Genomic DNA, 22,900 nt, shown 5'->3' on the forward strand with positions numbered 1-22,900 from the left:
AATATAACCAGAGGAAAAAATGCTTCAAAATGAACAGTTTTATGTGCATTATGAATGAAAATATTTTTAAAAACATTCCCAGCTTGTACACACATTTTAGTTTGGTTATACTTACCTTCAGTAACAGAATCTAAATACCTATCTTCAAAGATTATAGGTAATGAATTGAGATCTCCATCAAGTTCACTACATTCAATAGGAAGGGGTGGAAGAGAGCTGCAGAAGGAAGTATTTTTGATAGCTGTGCACATCTGTAGATGACTCTGAGCACTGAAAAATATGAACTGTTAGTCAGTACTGTAATATAAACCCAACAAATTCAATTTTTGCCTTTAATTTTTACATGGTTCCCAAAACAAAAATCCATGTTAAATAGTTGAGTTATTTTCATAAAGTTTAATGGCACAACTCCTTGGAAAGTGGGGAGTATAGGTCAGGGCTAGAGTAAGGATCTTCTTTATCTCTTAGGTAAAGTAAAAGATTATTTATCTTATGTGTATAAAATCAATAAAGAGGAAACAAGAGTTAGTACAGTGATATTCCTTTATGTGGAAAATAAATACTTCAATCTTTGGATGAAGAAAGTAGATATAACAAAGTGGTATAAAACAGATTAAAAAAATTTTTTTTATTACATTCTGCTTTACTAGACTGCTGTTTGGTATGATGGATAAAGTGTTGGATCTAGAGTCAGGAAAGACTTGAATTCAAATATGGCCTCATATTAACTCGCAGTGTGGTCCTATTTTAAGGCAAGTCACTTAAGTATTTTCTGCCTGTCTCCTGATTTGTAAAATGCAGGGGAAGGGTACTAATTATAATATTTATCTCTCAGGTTATGAAAATAAAATGAAATATAAATAAAATGCTTTATTTGTAAAATGTTTTATAAACTTAAAAGTACTATATAGGGGCAGCTAGGTGGCGCAGTGGATAGAGCACCAGCCTTGAATTTAGGAGGACCCGAGTTCAAATCTGGTCTCACACACTTAACACTTCCTAGCTGTGTGACCCTGGGCAAGTCACTTAACCCCAGCCTTAAAAAAAAAAAAAAAAAAAAAAAGTACTATATAAATCCTATTTATTATTATGTTTATTATTCTGTATTACTTTTATACATAAATCTATGTTGGCATTATTAATCTTAGTATATAAATTTCCCAAATGTAAGTAGGCTTAAGGGATTAGACCTAACTTATTGTGAAGCATAAAACAGAAGTACAAAAGGAACCATGTACATTGTTTGTTACTAGTATTAATAAGTTAAAACAATGTGCTAATTGCTTTGACTCTAAAAAGAAAAATGGTAGTGAAAAGGAAGAGTGTGAGAAAAAGTGGGAAAGCACAAAGTATGTTACATTTGCCTTAAGTATAACATTAACATAAATTAATGAAGGGAAGAGAAATTGGAGGGGCAGGTTTGGTCTGGATTGTAGAGATCATAAAAAGCTAGACTAAAGTGGACTTTATGGCCTTTTGAGGGCTATTGACAAGAATATGACATGATCTATAGCAATAGCGTCATGAGGTGTCATCCCTGTGGGCCACATATTGACTTAGAAAAACACAAATTAACATTTTCTATGTTGTAGTATATTTTTATTTATTTTGTTAAGACTTTTCCTAGTTACCTTTTTATCTAGCTCTGGTGAAGTGGGAGTTTTGTGGGGTAGATGGAAAGTTTTATTTCTCTGATCTACAATATCACCAAATGCCTACTGGATATTCTGAAGGTTTCCTACTCAATGTATTTAATAACCTCTTATTTGACTTGTTAGTTGCCCGATCTTCAGCCATATTCCTCACCTCCTTCTAATATAACTTTGGACTTTGCCTTTGGGATTCTGGGCTATGATAAATGAGCTTTCTCTTTTCTGGAACTAGGCCTTCATAATTACTTTCTGGAAATTTCTGACTAATGCTAACTCACAAGGTACCCTTTTATTTCTCCTTTATGTTTTTCCATTAGAATGTAAGCTCCTTTATGGTAGAAACTATATTTATATATTTGTATCCCTAACACTTAAGCATGATGCTTGTACAATATTAAGTTTTAAAAAATGCTTTAGCAGATATAATACATTATCATATCAACACACAATCAGTATTTCCTTTGAATACTAAAGGTACATTCAAGTTTGATACTGGAAGCTAGTAATGGCTTAATTGCAAGAGATAAGTACATAAATAAGAGACTCTAGTTATTATGAAAAATAGCAGGATCGCAACATCCATAAAAATATCAAGTAATCATAGTGCCAAGCTGAAGGTTGTAATTGGCCAGGGATGAATTTTCAACTAAAGAATGATGCTTGATATCAGATTTCTATACATTTGACTGACTTGACAGGTGAGGCAATTTTTTGGGGGGAATTTGATTTCCCAACTTATATATTCAGTGAAAAAAATACTGGCTCAGCAATGCAGAATTTTCATGCAAAATAAATTAATATCATTCTTGTAGTATTTTCTGTTTGTTCTACTTACTGGAGTTCTTGATAGGCAAGGGCTGCATGCCTTGGATGTTCAAAACAGAAGAATGCTTCAGAAAACCTGCGTACCTGAAAAATCCCAATGGTTACTATTAATCAAAGACAGAACAGTTTTAGGTAAAGGAATCAGTTGTAAACTCTTAAGAATACAATTAGCCTATAATCAAAATACACCAAAATGATGCTTATAGTAATTTCAAATAATAAACAGTATCAACAGACTTCCAGCAATCAAAATGAAATATAATAATATGAAAACATATACGTGAAGGATTCTGAAAGGCTATGCTTAGAGTTCTAGTTCTAGTTCTAAGTGGCATCTGCACACAGCCACAAAGTACTGAAGCCATACATACAGCTTTTATTGCTCTGTGAATGAAAATAAGGACCTTAACAAAAACTGTATGTTAAGTGTATCAAGAGCAGCTATGACCTTCCCATTCTTTGTTAAATCTTCTTTAGCTACCCAATGGATAATTATTTAAACTCTTTTCTTTATTAAAAAAAAAAAAAACAAAAACAAAACCAGGGAAGAATATGAAAGTCCTTTATACTTTGATATTTACTCTATAGTGACACCTCTTGCAATCACATTTTACCAAAAATTTCATATTTGGAGCAGGTTAGGTATCATTTAGTTAAGCCTTACAGTTTACTAACAATATAATGAGATATAGTCTTTCTTTAAGTGAAACTAGGAAAAAGAACTGTATTTTGTTTGTTTGTTTGTTTATGTGATTAAATTCTGAAAAACATGAGATTACTGTACTCTGCCATTTCTTTACCGAGGACAACATATATAAAAACAGAAACTGCAACAGAATGTTTTCTTAGCAAGACTAGCTAATGTATTAACAACTTGGTTCAAAATTAAGTGGTTAGAATGAAAAGAACTATCTATGTGCAACATTACTTAAACTAGCAAGCAAATAATTCTTATTGCCAAATGTTTATAGCATTAATCATGACCTATTTAAATTACAGAAACTTAAACTATTTTTAGGAATTACTTTAGTTCACGAAAGGAACACCAAAAGGATAACCAAAAAGACCTCCAAAAACATAGGATCACAAATTTAGAGTTGCAAGAAACCTTACTGACTTAAAGTAAAAATCCTCATTTTGTGTGAAAACTACATAATATTTCCAATTCCTCTGTTTTTGTCCGCTTGTATTTTTGATTTCCTTCACAGATTAATTGTACATTAATTCAAAGTCTGATTCTTCTTGTGCAACAAAATAACTATATGGATATGTATACATACATTGTATTTACTATATACTTTAACATATGTAACATATATTGGTCTACCTACCATCTCGGGGAGGTGATGCAGGGAAAGAGGGGAAAAATTGGAACAAAAGGTTTTGCAACTGTCAATGCTGAAAAATTACCCATGCATATATCTTGTAAATAAAAAGCTATTTTTAAAAATCCTCATTTTTTTTTAAATTTCTTAAGTGGTTTTTTATTTTTAATTTTTTTATTTAGATTTTTTTTCACAGTATATATGCATGACTAATTTTTTTTATAATATTATCCCTTGTATTCATTTTTCCAAATTATCCCCTCCCTCCCTCCACTCCCTCCCTCCGATGACAGGCAATCCCATACATTTTACATGTGTTACAATATATCCTAGATACAATATATGTGTGTAAATACCATTTTCTTGTTGCACATTAAGTATTAGATTCTGAAGGTATAAGTAACCTGGGTAGATAGACAGTAGTGCTAACAATTTACATTCACTTCCCAGTGTTCCTTCTCTGGGTGTAGTTATTTCTGTCCATCATTGATCAACTGGAAGTGAGTTGGAGCTTCTTTATGTTGAAGATATCCACTTCCATCAGAATACCTCTTCATACAGCATTGAAGTGTACAGCGATCTTCTGGTTCTATTCATTTCACTCAGCATCAGTTGATGTAAGTCTCTCCAAGCCTCTCTGTATTCCTCCTGCTGGTCATTTCTTACAAAGCAATAATATTCCATAACCTTCATATACCATAATTTACCAAACCATTCTCCAATTGATAGACATCCATTCATCTTCCAGTTTCTAGCTACAACAAAAAGAGCTGCCACAAACATTTTGGCACATACAGGTCCCTTTCCACTCTTTAGTATTTCTTTGGGATATAATCCCAATAGCAGCAATGCTGGGTCAAAGGGTATGCACAGTTTGATAACTTTTTGGGCATAGTTCCAAATTGCTCTCCAGAATGGCTGGATTCTTTCACAACTCCACCAACAATGTATCAGTGTCCCAGTTTTCCCACATCCCCTCCAACATTCATCATTATTTGTTCCTGTCATCTTAGCCAATCTGACAGGTGTGTAGTGGTATCTCAGAGTTGTCTTAATTTGCATTTCTCTGATCAGTAGTGATTTGGAACACTCTTTCATATGAGTGGATATAGTTTCAATTTCATCATCTGAGAATTGTCTGTTCATATCCTTTGACCATTTATCAATTGGAGAATGGTTTGATTTCTTATAAATTAGGATCAGTTCTCTATATATTTTGGAAATGAGACCTTTGTCAGAACCTTTAACTTTAAAAATATTTTCCCAATTTGTTACTTCCCTTCTAATCTTGTTTGCTTAGTATTGTTTGTACAGAAACTTTTTAGTTTGATGTAATCAAAATCTTCTATTTTGTGATCAATAATGATCTCTAGTTCTCCTCTGGTCATAAATTCCTTCCTCCTCCACAGGTCTGAGAGGTCGACTATTTTCTGTTTCTCTAATCGATTTATTATTTCATATTTTATGCCTAAATCATGGACCCATTTTGATCTTATCTTGGTATATGGTGTTGTGTGGATCCATATCTAATTTCTGCCATACTAATTTCCAGTTTTCCCAAGTTTTTTCCAAATAATGAATTTTTATCCCTAATGTTGGTATCTTTGGGTTTGTCAAAGATTAGATTGCTATAGATGTACCCTTTTTTGTCCTTTGTATCTAATCTGTTCCACTGATCTACCGGTCTATTTTTTAGCCAGTACCAAATGGTTTTGGTGACTGCTGCTTTATAATATAGCTTTAGATCAGGTACACCTAGACCACCTTCCTCTGACTTTTTTTTTCATTAGTTCCCTTGCAATTCTTGACCTTTTATTCTTCCATATGAATTTTGTTGTTATTTTTTCTAGGTCATTAAAATAGTTTCTTGGGAGTCTGATTGGTATAGCACTAAATAAATAGATTAGTTTGGGGAGTATTGTCATCTTTATTATATTCGCTCGGCCTATCCAAGAACACTGAATGTCTTTCCAATTATTTAAATCTGACTTTATTTTTGTGGCAAGTGTTTTGTAATTTTGCTCATATAATTCCTGACTCTCCTTTGGTAGATATATTCCCAAATATTTTATACTATCGACTGTTATTTTGAATGGAATTTCTCTTTGTATCTCTTGCTGTTGCATTTTGTTGATGATATATAAAAATGCTGAGGATTTATGTGGATTTATTTTGTATCCTGCCACTTTGCTAAAATTCTGAATTATTTCTAATAGCTTTTTAGCAGAGTCTTTGGGGTTCTCTAAATATACCATCATGTCATCTGCAAAGAGTGATAGTTTGATTTCCTCATTTCCTACTCTAATTCCTTGAATCTCTTTCTCGGCTCATTGCTGAGGCTAGCGTTTCTAGTACTATATTGAATAGTAATGGTGATAGTGGGCAACTTTGTTTCACTCCTGATCTTACTGGGAAAGGTTGCAGTTTATTTCTATTGCATATTAACGGTCGTAAATATATGCTCCTGATTATTCTAAGGAATAGTCCATTTATTCCTATACTCTCAAGAGTTTTTAGTAGGAATGGATGTTGGATTTTGTCAAATGCTTTTTCTGCATCTGTTGAGATGATCATATTGATATAGTCGATTATACTAATAGTTTTCCTAATATTAAACCAGCCCTGCATTCCTGGTATAAATCCTACTTGATCGTAGTGTATTATCCTGGGGATGATTTTCTGAAGTCTTTTTGCTAATATCTTATTTAAGATTTTAGCATCAATATTCATTAAGGAAATTGGTCTATAATTTTCTTTCTCAGTTTTCAATCGACCCGGTTTAGGTATCAGTACCATGTCTGTGTCATAAAAGGAGTTTGGTAGGACTCCTTCATCCCCTATTTTTTCAAATAGTTTATATAGCATTGGGGCTAATTGTTCTTTAAATGTTTGGTAGAATTCACATGTAAATCCATCTGGTCCTGGGGATTTTTTCCTGGGGAGTTGATGAATAGCTTGTTCTATTTCTTTTTCTGAAATGGGACTATTTAAGCAATTTATCTCCTCCTCTGTTAATTTAGGAAACCTATATTTTTGGAGGAAGTCATCCATTTCACTTAAGTTATCAAATTTATTGGCATAAAGTTGGGCAAAGTAACTCCTTATTATTTCTCTAATTTCCTCTTCATTGGTGGAAAGATCCCCCTTTTCATTTGTAAGACTAACAATTTGATTTTCCTCTTTTTTCTGATCAGATTTACCAAAGGTTTATCTATTTTATTGGCTTTTTCATAAAACCAACTCTTGGTTTTATTTATTAATTCAATAGTTTTTTTACTCTCAATATTATTGATTTCTCCTTTTAATTTTTGTATTTCAAGTTTAATTTTTGGTTGGAGGTTTTTAATTTGGTCTTTTTCTAGCTAAAAAATCCTCATTTTATAGATGAGGAAACAGACTTAAAAAGACTAAGTCAGGACAGTTAGGTGGCTCAGTGGATAGAGCACCAGTTTGGAAATCAGGAGGACCTAAGTTCAAATGTGCCTTCAGATATTTAACACTTCCTAGCTGTGTGACCCTGGAAATGTCACTTAACCCCAATTGCCTCAGCAAAAAAGAAAGAAAGATTAAGTGACTTGTCTAAAATGAAGTGGTTAAATTGTATCTGATATATACAGTGTTTTTAACATATATTGCTCCCCCACACAATTCCTTATGTTTTTACCAAACAAAATCTCATCTTTTCAATGAAAAATGTTCTCTTGATGATGAAGCATATTGATGGCAAATTCTGAAATACCACAATCTAAAAAGAAATGAAGATACATATGACACAAAGACCAGTGGAGAGATATATAGTGGGCACAAAAAGCCTAAAGCTTATTATTTACTTCAACGAAGGTGAATAACTTAAGAAATAACATTAAGGAAATGTAGCACTAGAAAAAGAAATCACCTATCAAGAATGAGAAAAAAAATGGATAGCCTGACTACTCAAATATACTTCATAAAACAAAATAATACCAAAACAGAATCAACAAATCTTTGGTATGTTATGTTGATATTAAAGAGAATTTATGGAAAAACTTGGGACAAGAACTGTATAGAAAAAAAAGTGTGAGTGGTTTGTAAGGTGTATCAATGGATATTTTTAAAAAATATGATCAGATCTCTTGACATAGTTAAATAACAAAATTCAAAAGGAGCTTAATCCAAGTAGGGCATATGGTGTGGGAACACACATTTATTAAGATTACCTTTGGATATGGTTTAACTCCAAAGGACACTTAAAAACAAAAACCTAGAATCACAAGGAAATTTTGAATCAAGAACTGACATTCTTACTATATGGTTTCATATGTTTTCGTAATAGGCAAATCTCACTATAATGGGATAGAAAAAAGTTCAAAATTTAAAAAAAGCATTACCTTCTTCACTGCTTTGAAGAATAAGAATACAGAGTGTTATAAAAATCAATAGGAAAGGTGATGCTAATCTTCTATTTCAACTCTTTAATAAAGAAACAAACAAACAAAAAGAGAATTAATCTTACTAAGAAGATTTGGCAGATAGAAGGGCAATGATAAGTAAAGCCAAAACACTGTAAGTATTAACAATGCTCAATATGAAACACTGTTCATGAAATAAATGACTCATGTTTAAATAACACTATTTTAATTAAAAGAAGAGATAATGTGACATGAAGGGAGAAAAAAGTATCACACATAGGAGCTATTATCAGTTAGGCATTATACTAAAAACTTTACAAATATTATCTCATTTGATTCTGTGGGGTTGGCGCTAGTACACAGTGGATAAAGTGAAACAGACTTGGTCAGTAAAACCTGGGTTCAAATCCTAATTAAGTCAAATCCTTATCTCTGAACCTACAAATCTTAGAACATGAAATTAAAGTGAATGTGCAATTTTTTTTGGGGGGAGGGCAAGTCCCTAAAAGTCCTTTAAATGTGTGTAAGCCCTAATGTTCAGTTCTTTGTTTTTCTACTAGTATTTATTTTTATTTGTATAATAAGACAAGAAATTAGCCCTAAAAATTCACAGTTGTTTTTGAAAACATTTTACAAAGGGTTTTACTAAGACTTGAAGAAAATCTAGCAAGTGAGAAAAAGTAATATATAATGATCAAAACCCAACCAAGCCTTGTTGATGCTATTTAATAGAATATAGACTGAATAAATACACATCTTTTCAAAGGTATTTATGCCACTTAAGGCAGGTTAGATTCTGATGATTTTTATACTGTCACATTTACCCTTTGCTTCTGTTAGTATGTCGTAATTTAAAAGCCTGAAGAAAATCACTACCAGAAGAGGTCACTATACACAAAAATATTCTCTTCCCAATTTTTCTTCATAGTCATACCTTAATTTCACTAGCACTTATTTATAGGCTGTATCTCTTCATTTTGACTAACTTTTTAACATAAAAACCTGGATTAGAAGAATAATCTTAGATTACTGCAAGATCCCTAAAATACCATTCTATTGTGAACAATAGATATGCAAGAAAAGGCTTCTTAGCTGTAAAGAATTTGGTCCTAAAAAGTCATTGGGAACATTTCTAAAATAAGAGCTTTATAACACAGTCATTAGTTGTGCCATCTCTTGTTTTAGTGTATATCTTTAAAACAAGCAATTATTAAGTGATTAGCATGTGCCAGGCACCCTTATGTTATATTATGAGTCTATTCAATGAACCTAAAGGGAAAAATATTCAAAACAAGTGGTGATTCTTTCATTGTCCACCCCATCTAACTTTCCTCATCTGATGAAATTAATTTAACACTAATATTACATAAAAGCATGATGAATATAACCTCTATCATTTTAAAATGTAAAAGGTATTTTAGGTTGTTTCAATGCCTCAGTCATCACTATGAATATTAATTGTCATCATTTTTATTATGAGAGTTCTCACTGAAAGAATGTGAGGGAATACAGCTTTTTAATAGAATATCACTTTATTTTTTTAAAAGTTCTAAGAGGGGCAGCTAGGTAGCACAATGGATAAAAAAACCAGGTTGAAAGTCAGGAAGATCTGAGTTCAAATCCAGACTCAGATATTTACTATGTGATTCTGTGAAAGTCACTTAAACTTGTCTGCCTTAGTCTAAAAAATAAGCAGGAGGAGAAAATGGCAAACTATTCCAATACCTTTCCTAAGAGAGGTCATAAAGAGTAGGATCTAACTGAAACAATTGAACAATTCACTTTTTCCCTTAAGACAGATTTTCCCCAGTTATTTCCAATTACTGAGGTTTTTTAAGTCTAAATAAGTAATTTCTATATCAAATATGCGCATTAACATTACCATCTTTAAATAGTAACTACACTTTAAAGAAACACACATCCATACAGAGAAATCATAAGGTTATCATGCAAACATTTTCTCCTCCAAATGGAGGCATTATGTCCTGAGAGAATAGTGCTACTACATTTATTGTATAAGATTATTCCAAAAGTTTAATCATTGCCAAAGTACTCTTCAGAAAAATAAACTATTTACAAGTAAGTCCTCTAAAAAGCCATGAAATTCGGTTACAAATAACTTTTTATTGGCTATTTTTTAAAGATCAAGCTAATTTTTTTGTGCCACGATACAGTTTAAACACAATTTTAAAAAATAACTTTCAGTCAACATCGAATGATAAAAAATCTTTGCTTGTTCAATTAAGCACTGGGTCAAAGATATGGGAAAGCCTTAGATATTTTTATTAAGAATCAAAGAAGCAGTCATGTATAATACAGAAGTCCAAAAACACTATATAATGTGAGTAGTGCAGAAGTACTTAAAAACTTTTGGTGAGTGCAAAGTGTAAAGAACTGGAAAATCATGATTTCAATTCTTGTTATAATGCATAGTCAATATTATGGTTATTCATTAAGTTGTCCTATTTTTGCCTTTTTGAGTCATATTGATTATCAGTGTTCTCTTCAAGGTTAACAAAATTCTGATTTAGTTCCCCTGCTAGCACTGATGGAAGACGGAATATTATGAGTAGTTTTGTATCATAAAACAATGAAAACAATTTAAAAAATGAAAACAAGGTAAGAAGTCATTTATCCTCATTGCAAAATCACATAAGGTTTCCACCATTGCCCTTAAGGAAAAAATTGGGAAAGCAGACCTGATCAAATCCTTAAAAAAAAAAAAAAAAAAAAAAAAAAATTTTTTTTTTTTTTACAAGAGGTGACATTTTAAAGACTCTCAGAGAATCAATCTCAAGATATTGCAAAGAATAAGATTCCCCAAAATGATTAAGATCATGAATTAAATAGCAAAAACAGAAGACTAAAAATACACTGGCAATTATAGATCCATTAGCTTACTTTCACATATCTACCAAAAGTGATTAAAAGATATTGGCTTTAAAGCATTAAAGATATGGCTACAAAGAGAGATAAAGAGGAGAGAGGTAAATTTTCAGTTTTCCCTCTATATTTCCATCAAAGGGTTGATAATGCAATATTTTACCATTTTTGTTGGTTTATTATAAAAACCTTTGATAGAAGAGGCAGATTAGGGATTCTCAGTATCTTCCACATATTAATGTCACACAAAATGCATTGACATATATTGTAACACTAAATAGAAGTGATGACAAGGAGAATTTTATCTGAAGATCCTCTATCAATACAGAGTGAAATAAATGCCCTCAAAAATATTTATTAGTGTCATGAAGAGTATCTTGCTATAAATGGTGTTTCCCAAGAAGTTCTTACTTGCAGCTGATATTATGATTACTGTTTTGAGACAAAGTACAGGGGTCTCCTTTATAAGATCTATAGTCACTTAAAATAATTTAGGTTAGCAATCCACAAAGCAAAATTCAAATAAATGAACACGAATGAATCAAACAATGACTGGTGCCAACTATGTGCCAGCCATTGTGCTGAATACTGGGTAGTGAAAAACAATAATGAAACAGTAATACCTGTACCTAAGAAAGTTACATTCTATCAAAGAAACAGTACATTACACTGACTAAATATAAAATAAATAAAAGGCAATTATGTCAGGGAGAGCACTAGGAACTGGGGAGTGGGACAAGAATAAGGAAAACTATAAAGAGTGAGTCCTGGACAGGACTTTGAAGGAATTAAGGGGATTCATATTACTTTAATTATAATGTCTTCATCAAGATCTGTATCTTGGACAGTTAGTACAGCTGGAAAAATCATTTAAACTAAGAGCTGAAATAGGAGATTAAGTTGATTTTCTTGGGAAACTAGGGAAAGCCTTACCTTTCCTCAACTTATTTACCCCCTTTTGTGAATGTCCATTTTTTAAAATCAATAATCTGGGTAATATAATTACACACAACTCCAAATTACGGACCACTACCCTCCTGGAAGAATCAAAATTTAAAAGGCAATGGAAAAAGTGAATGGAAGATAAAGTAAATGTGAGGTAGTATGAAAGATTCTGAGGGAAAAAAATAAATAAAAAGTTATCGAGGATCTTATAACTAGAAAATAAAGGTATACAGAATGAAAGATAATGGACACTAAATGCTAGTAATAAAAGAATTGCAGAAAGGACCCATATATTAACTATATACTTTATGGATAATTTTATGGACAGATAAAAATCATAGGAAATGAGATGAGGATAGATTATTATCTGTAGAATTCAGATCTATAAAAGAATATTATCATTTTTCTCAAAGTCAAACATAATAAGGTAGTATGATATCATAGAAAGAGAAATGAGTTTGGAGTCAAATGAGATGCTTTTTGAATTTCTAGTTCTTTCACTAACTCATAAATAAACCATGAGAAATTCACTTTCCTAATCTTTAAGATGAAGAGGGTGGCTTTAGATAACCTCAAAGTACATTTTGGCTTTAAATCCAATGATATGTTCTCAATCCACAGCTAAATAATATATATATATATACACATATATTTTTATTATATACATTTTATTTATTTATTATACGTGTTATGTATACACATTTTATTATTGCCTTTGTTTCTAGAAATATGCCAGCCTTCCTTCCTCCTCTTTGCCCCCCAAAACTGACCTTTTTTTTTTTTTTTTAAAATAACATAAGGATAAAGTAAAAACAATACCACAGTGACTGGGTTTGTTCCTTCCCCTCGACCCCCCATACACACACACACACACACACACACACACACACACACACACGAACAACATTTTGTCCTAATAGTCTATTTCACTTCAGGAAAAAGGAACAATGTTTCTATATCTTGTTTTCTGTGATTATTATTGATTTTTGATCATGTTTGGCTAACTTTGAGTCATCTTTTTATTTACACCATTGAAATTTGTGTGTGAGTGTTCTGATTTTGTTTGTTTATTTATTTTTATAACACTGTAATAAACATCCAATAAGTAGTTTGGGAGGAAGAAAGATTAGCTTCACTCTCTGGAATGAGTTTTCTCACTCATAAAAGGAGAGAGGCCAGTGGTTACACTAATAATTTCTGAGGGCCCTTCCAGTTTGGGCTTCAATGACTGAGTGTATATGTATTTGGGTAGCTTTTGTTTTCATAAACTTCAGGTTATGTATTTTAGGAAAATTTATCAGATAAATAGCAACTTTCATCATGATGTTTAGCACTCACCCTTAATGTATGATGTTCTTGTGCTAATAAAGCTGTTATTTCATCCTGTAATGTTATAACTTCTAAAAACTGTCCCCATAGTGCCATTAGAAGTGAGCATAGCTGTGCAAGATTCATATTTATGAGTTCTGCCAGTTCATCAGGATTTTCCATTTTCTGAAATTAGAGGGGAAAAAAACACACTTTTCTAAGACCCATTAAATATATTTCCACAATTCTTTATAAAAAATGCTAAGTACTCAAAATAAGAAAAAGACTAAGAAAAAGGAGTGTATTTCTTAGTTTCACATAATATCACAATGACTTTTACTTTTTACTACTTACTTATTTCATTACTAAAATAGTAATTATAGTAGTTTTATGTATTATCTCTAGTAAAACTTTAATAGTCATATAATTTTAAGTTATAACAATTATTGTGTCAAAAACAACCTGAAGATCTTCTAAATTGGATTTATAAAACATGGAACTTTAAAGACACAGACAACAAAATGTGGCAACTTTCACATAATATGCAAATGTAAACAAAATAAATTTTGAGATATTGATTTGACCTTATAATTACACAGACTTTAAAACACCTATCTACAGCTATATAAGACACTTATTTTACATATTTATGATTCCATAGAAAACACTGATAAAGACTCCTATAACTCTATTCTTTAATTCCAAAATTTTGGTTTGCCTACAGCATTCTGGAATGGTCTGCATAAAGAGGTAAAAAGTCTCCTTATTGGAGATCAAGTAAAGATTATGATAACTACTTTTTATAATTGCCATGGAGGGTTTTGGTTTTTTTTTGGTTCAGACACAAGTTAAATTAGATTACTTCCAACATGTGCTCCAACTCTTGAAATTCTGCAATTTTTGTAAATTCTGTTATTCTAAACATTCTTGCCTAGTGGGTAACAATAAAATTATTTAACTTATTTAAATATTTATGAAAACATCACAAAAGTTAAACTATTACTAACCTACTGTAAAAGGTAGAGTCCACTAAAAGAGGCAATCACTTAGTTGGTGAACTGCTAAATAAAATGGAGTCTCTCTTAGAAGAATAAAATAAATTTAGTTCCAAATATTAAAATTTTTCATGGAAGTAATTTTATTCATAAGAGGAGGATAAAAAAATTACTTTAAAACAATTAGAGCACAAGTGCTCTGTGCAGGTAAAAACTTTTTCTTCCTATTTCTTAACATTACTTTAAGAGAGAAGCTATCAATAGCTTCATTCTCCTGAATATCAATACTGCAGGAGATCAGGCAGAGACATGCAGAAATTCAATAATCCTCAGTAAATCTTCCTTAGAAAAAACAATCACTGGGGCAAAGAAATGCCATAAGTTACAATTAAATTTAGCCTGTCATTTAGTTTGGAAGAGGATTTTTTTGGGGAAGAAGGAGGTAAGAGGCAGTCAGACCAGGGTCATACAGCTTGTAAGTGTTAAATGTTTGAAGTCACACTTGAATTCAGATACTCCTGACTCCAGGGCAGATGGTCTATCCATTGCACCATCTAACTCCCCCTTATTTAAAAAAAAAATTAATACATGATGTAATGGTACAAGTTAATCATTTAATGAAGAAAATATTTTTAAATGTCTTTAGAAAAAATGTCTTGACAATAGGAAAAAAACTGAATTTTATTCACTAAAGTTTTTTTCCTACAATAACATTTAACTTAATCTCTCTATAAAAATGTTTTAGTTCCACCTAATATTCAGCAAAAAGTCTAAACTTAATTCTTAATGCCTTTTTGTTGAATGAGCTCAAAAATCTTTAAACTTCTTATTTTTAAAAAGAGGGAGGTTGACTGAATCATACCATCCCATTTCAAATAAATGATAAAACATGGTACCTTCATATTTTGATCAAGTGAAAACCAAATAATCATAGCTTTCAGATTAAATGAATGCAAAAAAGTCCTATAATCAACATAGTGACTTTTTGACATGAAACATGCCTAAAATCTAAAAGAGATCTGAACAAGTTAAGAAACCATTACAATTCTTTGATTAAAGGAATATTTTGTAAACTTTGGAAATTTTGAAAACTTCCAATCTTTCTCCTTCCTAGTAGTGTATCCAGAACTGTATGACAGTGCCTGCATTGGAAGCCAAGGAACTGTTGACAATTCAAGGCTCTACAAAGAGCCCAGCAGAAAAACCACATTATATGTAAGAGGAAACATCTTGAAGATTCCAAGCAAAAGGACTTTGAGGAGGAGTTCTAAATTACCTCTCTACCACATTCTCTAAGCCTGAATTCACTTTTCCCTAAATTCTGTTTTGGTGGGAAAGTTTGTTCGACTTTTAGGGATATATTTATTTTATAGAAAATGAAGCAACTGTGCCACCACAGTAAAATGTCCCTTTCTAAAAGTTACTGTTAGGATGAAGTTGTGATAAAAACTCTCAGAATTAGTATGTGCTGTGTAAATAAGGAACCTGAAAATCAGTCAATAAGCATTTATTAAATGCTGACTGTGTGCCAGGTATTCTGCTAAGGTCTAGGGATAAAAAAAAAAAAAAAAAAAAAAAAAGGTAAAATATGATCCTTATCTTCAAGAAGCTCACATTCTAATGAATTTAAGTAACTAGTTCAAGGTAAAAAAGATTTTGCTGACTTGGGACTAAACAACCAGCTTTCCTGATTTTTATTCTTCATGTAATATTGTGTAACATCCAATTTCTGTTCTTATATACACACAGGTATTAAAGAGTCCCTTTGTAATATGTTCTAAACATACAGAACTGAAGTTGAAAGCCTATCCATGTCAGAGGTAGCCGTGTACCGTAGGAAGTTATTCTTTTGAGTACATATAATTCAGATTACAGTATATATGAAGTGATGTGATAGTGATATTCTATTATACTTACATGCAGATCTTATATGGTCTTGGCAAGAAAAAAAGGTCTATTTTGTTTGCAAACATCATCTGTATTAGCTTAAGGTCTTAGAGAACTGCCTGGAGGTTAAGTGGCTTGCTCAGAACAACACAGCCAGACTTGGATTCAAGTCTTTCCAACTTTAAAGACAGCTTTCTATTCATTACATCAGGATAAATCTAAGCAGAATTTAAATATCCTAAATTCTAAATAAAAACAACCCCAATAACCCACCATTGCATTATAAGAATAAAATGATACATACATATATATGCTACTTTATAGCATTTCTCTTATCAAGGATGAAAAAAAAGTAAATATAATAACTGATTCTTATAATAAAAGTAATAAAACAATAATTTAAATAAATTATTATTTATAACATAAATAGAAATTATAAATACTTAAATAAAATAAATAAATATAATAAAATAATTTAAATATAATAACTGATTCTTATAACAAAACCAAACAAGTTTGACCTATGGACTAAATTGACTTTAGAATTTCAAGAAGTGTTATCAATGTAAAATAATTTCAAACTATCAAATTTCCAGTGACAAAACTAGGTATATAGGCAATAAAGACATTTTAATGCAAGGATCACTTAAAAAAAAATTCAGTCTGAAGTCCAGCAGATTTTTTTATGTTCCCCCACTCATTCCATCACTTTCTCTCCAAAATAAGTTAATAACTCTAAAGTAAGGAAAGACAAACCAAAACTACAATAAAAAACAGACACACAAAGATGGTAGCCAACTTTAGGATGCTAATAGCATTTGAAATATCAAACACAGAATGTGAAGAAAAGGTAGTAGGAAAGAAGGAAAGAAAAACATTAACTTTATAGCATCTTCCAAATCAAATCTCTTTATATTACTTTTAAACATTATTATGAGAATTCATATTCAACAAGGCAGCTAATTTACATATGAAAATACAAAGAAACACTAAAGGCAAGTCATATATATGATTTCTATATTATCTATACCACTATTCTCTCCCATTAGTACAGGTGACAACAAATTGCATAAGGATTTTATATATCGGAAATGTTTAGTTTCTTACTGTAAAAACAAACCAAAACAAAATACAGTTTTCAGGTATAGCAACAAAAAAATAAGTCTAAACTAAAATTGGTCAAATACTGGACAGAACTGTTAACACGGAAAACTTTCTAAATAATGACAACTAACAACACCAACTATAGATAATCAAATGATATTTATCCATGAAAAATAATTTTTAAAAATCAACCTACATATTCTTAGAGAAAAATTATCTCAAATCACCTGAATAAAAATGAAAATCTTTTCCTTTCAAAATATATTTCAATAATGCAACTACATATAACATATTAAACTACAGCCAAATGTTAGATGATGTTATAAACTGGATTTCATATTAAAATAAAATATTTTCTGACCAATTTAAGATTTAATTTCAATAAGGTAAACATCTTTTCATTTTTAGAGAAAAAACACAATATTTTTGAAGTGTTCAATTTAAATTATGAGTCAAATATTGTTTGAATAGATGACAAAATAATTAAATGTTTCTTAAGTCCAAAATACCTTTACTTCTTCACATAATTTGGTAAGGCGAGCTTCTACATCTATTTTTTCTGAAAAAGAAAAAAAATTAAAGCATAGAAAGATTAAATATTTTCGTGTTAAACTTTAGCATTATTCTGCAAATAATACAATTAAATTATCTTCTTATATAAGTAACTGTAAGGATTTCCCAGACTAGATTTGAATAGTTAAGTAAATATAGATATAATTTACTATTTTCATAGGGACATTAACTACTTCAATTCAGTAAATAACCATTTTTCTAAATTACTGCTCTAGAATAAAGTATAATAGTATTTTTAAAAAGCTAAAAATGCCATAAAAATATAATACTCACATAGTAACTAGTTCAACTTCAGTTCAAAGTTACCATTCTGTGTGTGTATATATACACACACACACACACACATATTCTGTGTATGTAAATATACATATACATTCTGTGTGTGTGTGTGTGTGTGTGTGTGTGTGTGTGTGTGTGTGTGTGTGTTATACATCAAGAATTCTTGGAGCCATATCTGTACCATAACCCAAATTTGTATGTTACACATTATAAACACCTGGATAAAAGCAGACTGAATTAAAGTACTTTTAACATGAACTTCATAAAATACTTTAAATGAAGAAAAATGAAACAAATAAAAAATTTTATTTTTTCTTTCAGAAGAAGTTAAACTTGCCTATTATATGGTGATACATAATTTTTACTGACTTCATACCTATGAAACTAAAATAATATTTAGTTTCTTTGAAAGATTAAAAAAAATAATAAGCCAAATTACAAACCTAATACATAAACTTAACAGTTAGTGGTTATCTAATTTAACCTCTCCACTACTATTGGCTTCTTTACTCATTTTCAGTAATGGGAAATTTCCTACCTTTCAAAACAGTCTACAGTGTTTATTCTATCATTAAAATAACTCCTAATATATGGAATTTAGAAAATGTTATGAAATGATCGCTGTGAATACAACTAAATTAATACATTCAAGAGACAAATCTTTCATTGGTAGTTATAAATCAGGAGTATTTGTATAATACTTATATTCAAAAATTGCTTTATAAATTTTATACTTAATTTGATACATTATTCCATTTGACAGCCTTACTGGTAAAATGATACTAAAGCAAGGAAACCTAATACTTTTGTTTTAGAAGTTTAAATAATGGTATCCCCTCAAATGAAGTCAAAAGATGTTGATAAAGTTTGTGACTCTTACTATTTTTCATTTGTTTCTATGTAATACAGGTCATTTTCTATGTTGAAAATGACTAATAGATATAATACTTTGAAAATATAGAGCAGTTTTGACTCTAAATTCAGATCTTTTAAAAAAAATCCGTTGAATTTTAAGCCAACAGTCTCTATTTTAAATTCAATTAAAGATTTTAAAATCAGTGGTATCAAACTCAAATAGAAAAGGGGGGCCCCTCTAAATTATACATCAGGATGCATAGTGAGTTAGAAAATCAAATGTTAACATTATATTTATTCAAATATCTATATATTTTATTTATTTTTCAAAATATTTCCCAATTATATTTTACTCTGATTTAGGCTATACTTGGGATTGTTGTGGGCCCCAGTCCATTTTGGATATTTTAACACTTCTATTTTAAATGTATTGCTTCAATTAAGAAAACTGTTAATGAAGGTACATTTTAAATTATTTTCTCTTTGTTCTTCACTGTTTTTAATTTAGTAAAAGCATCTTTTTTATTTTAAGCCTCAAGTTATATCAAATTAATATAGGAATGTTCTATGTGGTATAATATAATAAACTGAAAAACTACCAATTCTAAATTAATGGATCAAAGCCTTATTTTAAAATTTCATGAAAATAAAGGAAATTAGTTGGATGCAATGACATGCAATATGAATACATTTAGTTTGACAATAGAGACATTGGGAAGTATCTGGTCAGAATTTCTAAAAATATATTTATATACATATAGAGAATAAGTATAATATGATAAATGTTTATAGATATTTAATGAGATGAAATTGTCATAAAAATGTTTAAAGAAAATATATTTCATAGAACTTCAGCTTTTGTTCTTATTCCTTCTACTCTACCTTATATTCGGAAATCCAGTTAACTTTTAGCTGTTTCAATGAAATGGGACCAATAAATGTACCTGAGCTAACTTTTGGCAGGGAAATCATGTGAAAAGGTCTGGCTTGTCCTTTTATTTAATTTTTTATTTATTTTTTAATGAATCTATTAATAAGAGTCAATTTTCTTTCCCCTGAGGCTGGGGTTAAGTGACTTGCCCAGGGTCACACAGCAAGAAAGTGTTAAGTGTTTGAGACCACATTTGAACTTGGGTCCTCCTGAATTCAGGGCTGGTACTCTATCCATTGCACCACCTAAGAGTCAAATATTTTTAAAGAGAAAAAGTATATTGAACTGTAGGACATTTTCAGTTTTGTATGACAGAAATTACTGTTTGATATAAAAACTCTTTAAAATAATATTTCACACAGATGTTAAACTACTATTACCACTATTTGCTTATTGAACTGAATTATAAATGTCTTTGAAACATAAAATTAGAATCCATTTTTCTAAATTACTGCTCTAGAATAAAGTATAATAGTATTTTTAAAAAGCTAAAAATGCCATAAAAATATAATACTCACATAGTAACTAGTTCAACTTCAGTTCAAAGTAATCAAAAACTAATTTGCCTGATTTTTTCAACCAGGGAACTGGTGGATTGGTTTTTGGTTACTTTTTGAATTAGAGCATTACATTAAAATACAACTCAAACTCAACTTAATTCAAATAGTGTTCTGATTTATTTCTGTCATGAAGAATTGATTTTTTTTTCTATCTTTTTTAATTACTGAATTTACTGAAAGCTAAGGTGAACTTATTCTGAGAAAAATTAAGTTTAGTTCAGTTTTGGCAGTATAGATGTTATCTAAAGTGAGTTTTTTAATGCCTTTTAATTATCACATGGTAGCTCCATTCTTCAACACAATTTGTGACTACTAGAAAGAAGTACTTAAAGAACGCTGAAAAGGATACTAGAAGATTCTTAAAAATAGCCTTTTTATATTTACCATTTTATAATTTAAAATAAGAAATTAAGCTAATTCTGTCCTTTGGGTATCTGATTCAAATTGAGAAAGTTATATGGATCAAAGAATTTCTGATTTATCAAATAACCAAAATCACCAAAATCTGTAACTATGAATGGAGGGAACATATTATATTACATTGTATATAAAGTTATCATAATAATTTAAAATAAGAATTTCTATTACTAAAAATTCTATGAGATTACTTATTCTGCATTAAAAACATACCTATATTTGTGTCTTTCTGGTTTCGTGGACATTTTCTTCCAAGAAGGCGCTCGTAAAGGACGTGCATGCTGGCCTTGGCTAGTTATAAGGATTGCACACATGACTAGTTACTATACTCCTTTTTTCAATGTAATTTATTAGAATTTGCCTATATAAGTTAGTAATAAATGTTATAACTGCTCTCATACTGTAGTTAGATTAGAACTTAAATAAAGCAGAGTCCAATGGTTAAGTTAATAAACATATTAAATGTGTACATTAAGGATGACATTAAAACCTAAAGCTTGGTACTTATTTCAGTTTAAATTTCTTTAAAATTTAAGAGACATTTGATAAAAAAACCCTCAATTTTATTTATATGTAACTATATTCATTTTCAAATAAACAAGTATTTATAAATGAACATCTATTAGTAGGCACAGTGCTAAGTGCTGATATAGACAAAAAAAAAAAAAAAAAAAGAAAAAGAAAAAAAGAAAGAAAGAAAAGAAAACAATTTGCTTTCCTTAAGGAATTTAAAAGAATTTAAAAATTGGTAGGAGCCTCAGTCTAATCCCATTCATTTATTTGACAAATGAGGAAAATGTGGCCCAGAGAAATCATACCCTTACTCAAAATCAATTAATGGTAGTGGGTACTACTTTCTAGTCCACTTAATCACCACATTAAAATTAGATGTCAATTAAAAAAATACATCATTGTGATGAAAGTAAAAATGCAAAAAAGAGAAAAGAATCAAAGCATAATTCTAAATATTAGGAATATTTCCACTTTTTTAAAAAAACCTCTCTCAAAAAGCTCTGGATCATTTTCCCAATCTTTTTTGAAATTCAGATTTTGAAATACTTACAAATTGGAAAATTCATGGGAAGAAGGAAAAGAAAAATCCAAGTTTTAGAAAAAAATAAATTCAATATTTTAAAAATAAAAAGCAATGCTACATCTATTTTAAACTGTGGTTTTTACAGAGTATTAGAATTATATTGTTACATGTATTTTATTTTTGGAAAAAACCTAATTATTTAAGTTTATGTATAGCTAATTACTTTTATCTTAAACAGTGAATAAAATTTTTTTTAGAAATCTATTTAAAAGATGCATGCAAAAGAGATTAAAAATTCACAAGAAAAAATAGGTATGTCAAGAAATAGTAAAGAAAGATTTAAGAAAAACAAAATGCCAACAAATATATACTGAACACAAAAACTATTAAAAAATCTTGGAAAATAAAAAGTAAATCTTATGCTGTAAGTCATGCATCAGTATTTATGTGGATTCAAAAGATTTTTTAAAATTATCTTTTACCATACAAAGACTGAGGGTTTTATGATAAATCATTTAAAATGCATTAATTAGAAATAAATAAATTTGATTAATATTTGAGATTGTATCCTGAGTTGAATTATGAGGCGTTTTTAGATTAATTGTGTTAATTTCCATTTCACTTTACCAAAAGTAAAAATAAAAAAATAGAAAAAAAATCTCTACTATGTATATTTTTTACTAAGAGGAAACAGTTATCAAGTACAAATTTTAAAAAATATTCCATAAAGGGAGAATTTAAGGTATTGATATTTTTTCTATTTGAAATACATTTTTTTTGCCCCTGAAAAAACAATGTTATGAGTACTTCTTGACTCAACTTCTTTTATAAATTGGCTATTGTTGGCAAATGTAATTTCCTGAGTTTAAAATGTAAAGAATTTTCTTCCTTAAACATCTATTGCATTAAATATAAAATTATGTTAGTAACTTGAATA

General features: G+C 29.9%; 1 protein-coding gene across 5 annotated transcripts in view; it reads right to left on the bottom strand.

The window, feature by feature from the left end:
- The window catches only part of FAM135A (family with sequence similarity 135 member A), a 110,657-nt gene that overhangs the window by 31,686 nt on the left and 56,071 nt on the right, over positions 1-22,900 (bottom strand). For 3 of the 5 annotated variants that reach the window (XM_074310570.1, XM_074310568.1, XM_074310573.1), the window contains exons 10-14: positions 21,141-21,218; positions 17,822-17,871; positions 13,357-13,512; positions 2,488-2,561; positions 116-270 (exon numbers count right to left, since the gene is read on the bottom strand). In XM_074310570.1, the coding sequence (XP_074166671.1) occupies positions 116-270; positions 2,488-2,561; positions 13,357-13,512; positions 17,822-17,871; positions 21,141-21,218 (513 nt within the window). The remainder of the gene's footprint in view (positions 1-115; positions 271-2,487; positions 2,562-13,356; positions 13,513-17,821; positions 17,872-21,140; positions 21,219-22,900) is intronic. The other 2 variants (XM_074310571.1, XM_074310569.1) reach the window with 1 other exon arrangement.

The sequence above is a fragment of the Sminthopsis crassicaudata genome, chromosome 4 (assembly GCF_048593235.1).
Source record: "Sminthopsis crassicaudata isolate SCR6 chromosome 4, ASM4859323v1, whole genome shotgun sequence".
In the NCBI taxonomy this organism is placed as follows: domain Eukaryota; kingdom Metazoa; phylum Chordata; class Mammalia; order Dasyuromorphia; family Dasyuridae; genus Sminthopsis; species Sminthopsis crassicaudata.